This window comes from Sorex araneus, chromosome 4 (genome assembly GCF_027595985.1).
Source record: "Sorex araneus isolate mSorAra2 chromosome 4, mSorAra2.pri, whole genome shotgun sequence".
Classification (NCBI taxonomy): Eukaryota; Metazoa; Chordata; class Mammalia; order Eulipotyphla; family Soricidae; genus Sorex; species Sorex araneus.
Window position 1 is genome coordinate 138,285,643 of NC_073305.1, and position 5,514 is coordinate 138,291,156.

Consider the following 5,514-nt stretch of genomic DNA (forward strand, 5'->3'; position numbering starts at 1 on the left):
TGTGGTAAATATGTCATAAACAAAAAGCTTTTGGGGAGCCTCAGTCAAATACAAACATGTGAAGGATCTTAGATAAAGAAAGAAGTTTAGAGGCTGAAAGGTAGTACAGTTGATAGGGCATTTTAAATCAGCAAGTGTCCTGGGTTCAACCACCAGCATCCTAAGGTCCTCTGAATCTGCCAATAGTGATCCCTGAGTGCAGAGCAAGGAGTAAGCCCTTAGTACTGCCCCAACCACACCGCCCCCCAAAATTTAAAAAGATTAAATAACTTTGAAAGTCAGGTATGTAGTCCAATGATAGCACTGTACAACTGTCATCCACTGTCCATCGATTTGCTCCGGGGGCACCAGTAACGTCTCCATTGTGAGACTTGCTGTTACTGTTTTTGGCATATCAACTACGCCATGGGTAGCTTGCCGGGCTCTCTGAGAGAGACGAGGAATTAAACCCGAGTTGGCCACGTGCAAGGCAAAAGCCCTACTCGCTGTGCTATTGCTCCAGTGTAGTCCAATGGTAAAATATATAATTCATATATATATGAAACCTTGGAATCAATCCCAAAACACCTAAACATTTCCCAAATAAATTGAAAGGAAGTTTGAGGTACATTTCTATCTTCCTTACTTACACAAATGGAAGATAGCAATCAGGAAAAAGCTTGGTGAAGGCTATGTAGCCGGCATTGCAATAAAATGGTGAGAAGTGGCAAAATTTTCAGTTTATTAAGTGAAAGGAAATTGTTCAAGTCTGGGGTGTAACTCTACAGCAGAGCACTTACTTTGCCTATGCTTTGATTTCTGGTAAAACACATAAGACGATTATTCTATTCATTAAATTTTACTCACACATGTGAATTTAGATAATCTATATTGGATTATGGCCAGATTATAAGTGAATCCTTGCTCCAGGCTCTGTAAAAATCCAGAGATATCAGGGGAAACTTCTCATGTGAGCTGTGGAGGATGGGTGTATGTGGGCAAGGATGAAAATTGGAACTCAGTGAAAGTCTTTAAGTCTAATTAAGTGATCCTTGTCTGGACTAATCCTCTCTCAAGTTCTCTCTTTTAACAGGATTTTGTTTGGGGGCCACACTCATCTGTGCTCTGGTTTTATCCCTTACTCTGTGTTCAGGGGTCATTCCTGGTTTTACTCCAGGATTAGATGGGATGTTGGGGGAATTTAACCCCAGTTGCCTCTCTGCAAAATAATCACCCTACCCACTTGCAATGTTTCTCCAGCCCAAACTTCACTATTTGTATGTAAACATGTTGCTTTTTGCAAGTAGAGGTTTTTGTTCTGTGCTTTTTGTTTTCACTTGCACCAGGATGAACCCCAGGGCTTCAGATATGCAAGGCAAGGGTTCTACCACTGAACCACTCCTGCAGGTCTCCACATCTTTGGTTTCTTTTGTTTTCTCTTGTTCTTTGAGGGGGTGGAGGGCAGAGCCACACCCTGCTATGCTCAGGGCTTACTCCTGGCTCTGTGCTCAGGTATCGTACCTGATGGTACTCAGGGGATCTTGAATACATTTCTGTTTTTATAAAAACTTTGCGGGGCTGGGGAAATAGCACAGCAGGTAGGGTGTTTGCCTTGCATGTGGCCAACTGAGTATGATTCCCAACATCCCATATGGTCCCCCGAGCACCACCAGGAGTAATTTCTGAGTTACTGCAACATGAGCCAGGAGTAACCCCTGTGCATCGCAGGGTGTGACCCAAAAAGCAAAAATAAAAAAAAACTTTGGACCTCCTATGGGTGCTAGTGGTGATGTCTGAAGGACAATTCCCTGAGATATTTGCCTACGCCCTTGACAGTTCAGAGCTTGAGCCAGGTGTGGTGTTGGGGACCATCAGGGCTATACCCAGTGGTCCTGGATTCTGAGATAGGCGTAGTAGGTGTAGTACTGGGAAAGAGATCCTCATGCATGCACATATGTTAAGGATTTAGATGGAGATATTCTATTCTTTTATTTAAGTGGTGTGGAAGGAGGAGTTTCTGGTGCTCAGAGGCTACCCCCAGCTTTGCAGGGGTGGGGAACCTTGCTCCTCGGAGTCCTCTTCAGGGAACCATGTGCTGATGGAAAATATGACTGAATTTTGTTTTGTTTGTTTTGTGAATAGGTTTACTTCTTGAGCTGAAGAGGAAGCACCAAGGAACATATGCTAGGGGTGAAAACTACATTTCTAGACTATACTAAGAAAGACCTGGTTGACTTCAGTTCTCAGAGAATCAAGTTGAGGTCAAAGGACAAAAAACTTCATTCACCTGAAAGCCTTGACAAGGTAAGTTCATTTACCTTAAAAGACAGTTCCCACAGTCCTTATCTTATAATCAACTAATTTTGGATAGTACCTGATAAAGTTTCAGAGACCCTTTTACTGTGATTCTTTGGTGACTTAGGGACAGAAAGATTTATATTCATATTTTTGTGTTGGATTTAGGTGCATCTTGATTACTGAAGAGCATCTTGATTACTGTATGCTGAAGGTTTGTGATTATTTCCAGAAGCCAGCCAAGGACCATTTTCATCTCCGTTAGTTACCAAGGACTGACTTTCAGACATTATGGCCCATCGTCTGCAGAAACAGGCAACTTGTTCCATTTGTTTGGAAATATTTTCCAATCCCCTTTCTACCGTCTGCGGACACACATTTTGCTCTGCTTGTTGGAATAAATGTGAGGCTAATGAGGACGGTGCAGTACCCTGCCCCTTCTGTAGAACATTCAATAGGGGACCAGCAGTAGAGGAAAGGCAAATTACAATGTTAACGGTTCTCGTCAAACAACATTGTCCCTTTCTGGAGAGAAAATTGCACATCAAGAGAAGTGAACTCCCAAGTTCCCCAGAGGACCTGAAGCTGGATGCAGCTTCCGCCAACTCCCTTCTTGTCCTTTCTGATGACCTAAAAAGTGTCCGGTGTGGGAAGATCCGTCAAACAGGGATGAAAAATCCCCAGAGGTTTACCCGCTTGCCCTGCGTCCTGGGTGCAGCATCTTTTTCTACTGGCTGCCATTACTGGGAGGTAGAAGTCGGACAGGGGAAGGGGTGGTCCCTGGGGGTGTGCGTGGGTTCAGTAAACAGAAACAGAAAGACACTTTCTTCAGAGTGTGGCTTCTGGATCATCACCAAGAATGAAGAAACCTACACCAGTTCTAACCGAGACATCAGTGTTTCTGCAAGTCCTGACTTAATCCATGTTGGGATTTTTCTAGATGTTGAAATGGAAGAAATCAGCTTTTTTGATGTCAGGAGTAATATCCTTATCTGTTCATTCAGTCAGGTCTCCTGTTCAGAGCCATTGCGTCCATTCTTCTGTCCTGAGATGCCTGGAGAAGGAAGCGATCTGGGTGCTCCTTTGACCATCTGTCCAAGAGAAGTTGAGGCTTTACCTTGAACCATTTGGAAAGATAAAGGATAAGAATCATCCTTCGTGCAATTCAGTAATAACTCTATTGCGTAATTGTAAAAGTGCTATGATAGGGACAAGAGGCACAAAAGGTGCCCATAGCCTCAATCAGAGAATGTCAGATTTCTCAGATTCTGAACTTGAAGTTAGTTACAAAGATAGGAAGTGACTTTGGAAGACCAAGTCACTGTGGGATGTTCTGAGATGTGAGAACATCTTCTGGCAAAGCAACCACTGCTGTCATATATTCACTAAAAAATTGTTTTCCAGGTTGCTATGGATATTTATTTACTTATTACTTTGTTTGAGAGCCACACCCAGCAGTGCTCAGGTTTTACTCCTAGCTCTGTGCTCAGGAATCACTCTTGGTGAAGTTGGCAGACCATATGAGGTGCCAGGGGTCAAACCCAGGTTGATTGCCTGCAAGGCAAATATAGTACTCTGTGTATTATTTCTTCAGCCCGTGATCTTACCTTTTTAAGTAATAGAAATTTACATGTTATTAAAATTAAATTCATAGAACATTTGTTGTTTTTTGTTCTGTTTGGTTCTATCACAAACAATCTGAAATTTTTGCTGCCGTTCTTTACATCACAATTTGCTCATTCTTATGCTCACAATGGAACCCTTTCACACCTAGAGCTGTGTTTTGCTTATTTTGTTTACATATTTTTTACTGATTTGGTTCTGTTTTCTTTTCTGAAGGGAGCACACCCAGCAGTGCTCAGAGCTCACCACTTTTCTCAGAGATCACTCCTGGTGCTGTTCAGGGGTGCCCAGGAGTGTCAAGGACCAAATCTGGGTTGGGTATGTGCAAGGCAAGCACTTTACCTGCTTGTATTATGACTCCTGTCTAGGAATCATCTTGCATAGCAAGTCAACTGCTTATCAGTGCTTATCAGATTGGCAGAGAGAGGAGCTTTGCTGGGATGGAAAGTGTTCAGAAATCTGTTTTTTTTTTTTTGCTTTTTGGGTCACACCCGGTGATGCACAGGGTCACTCCTGGCTCATGCACTCAGGAATCACCCCTGGCGGTGCTCAGGGGACCATATGGGATGCTGGGATTTGAACCCGGGTAGGCTGCGTGCAAGGCAAACGCCCTGCCCGCTGTGCTATCACTCCAGCCCCCAGAAATCTACTGCTTTTAACTTTATTCCCAGAGTTGTAGAATCATTGAATTCAGGGCCTCATACATGCATGGGAAACATGAACCTCTAAGCTACATACCCAACTAACAACTCAATTTTGATATCCTTTTTTTCTTTTTCTCTAGTGATCCCTTTGTTTTTTGCTTGAGGGGGGTTTCTACCCTTTTTTGGCAGTGTATCTGATGCTGGTATCCCCACCCTGATCAGATCACTGCAATGTTGGCATAACAATTTTCTGAAACACTATTAATGTGCGTTACTGTAATCTTTTATTTAATCAGGAAAAATGCTGGTCTCATAGATTTGATTTGATTTTGCAATTCATCGGTGTTTTTGCAGCTATAGTGTGAAAACCATAGGGGCTGGTTGGGGGGCTTTCATATCCATTATTTGTAGGGAAAGAGTTGGGTCACGCTTGCTGGTATGTGGGTTACTCCTGACTCTGCTCAGGGGTCGGCTCCCAGAGGTTTTGTGAACCAGGCAGTGTTCGGGATTGACCCTAGGGCAGCTAAAGTCAAGGTGCATGACTTATCCCCTGTACTAACTCTTTGGCCCCTCTATGCACTTTCTTGTGTCTAGAGAAAACAGTGTGGCTCTAGTTCTACAGGACAAGGTTATGTTAATTTGCACATTTGAGATATTCTTGGACTTTCTCTTCCTGGAGATTGAAATTCTGTGCTTCCTTCATCTCAGCCAGTGATGCCAGCAATTTCTTTCTCCTGCCTAAAGGAATTACAGTGGTCTAGGTGAATCCCTGATACAGACGTTTGTTGATCAGTATTGATCCTCAGCAAAATAGTTAACACAGCTAACTTCTCTGCATCTCTAAAATACATAGGATAGAGAGGCTGCTCAATGTATTGAATGTTGCATGCAGGAGGCCTAAGTTTTGATTTCTGGTACTGCATGGTCTTCTGAGCACCTATGGAAGTAACCCATTAGCTACTTACCAGCTGAG

General features: G+C 43.1%; 1 protein-coding gene across 1 annotated transcript; it reads left to right on the plus strand.

Annotated features, from left to right (window-relative positions):
• Positions 1-2,565: 2,565 nt before the first annotated feature.
• RFPL4B (ret finger protein like 4B) lies at positions 2,566-3,396 on the plus strand. Its single transcript, XM_055136726.1, has one exon. It carries the CDS (start codon positions 2,566-2,568, stop codon positions 3,394-3,396), a length of 831 nt encoding a protein of 276 aa, XP_054992701.1.
• The last annotated feature ends 2,118 nt before the right edge of the window (positions 3,397-5,514 follow it).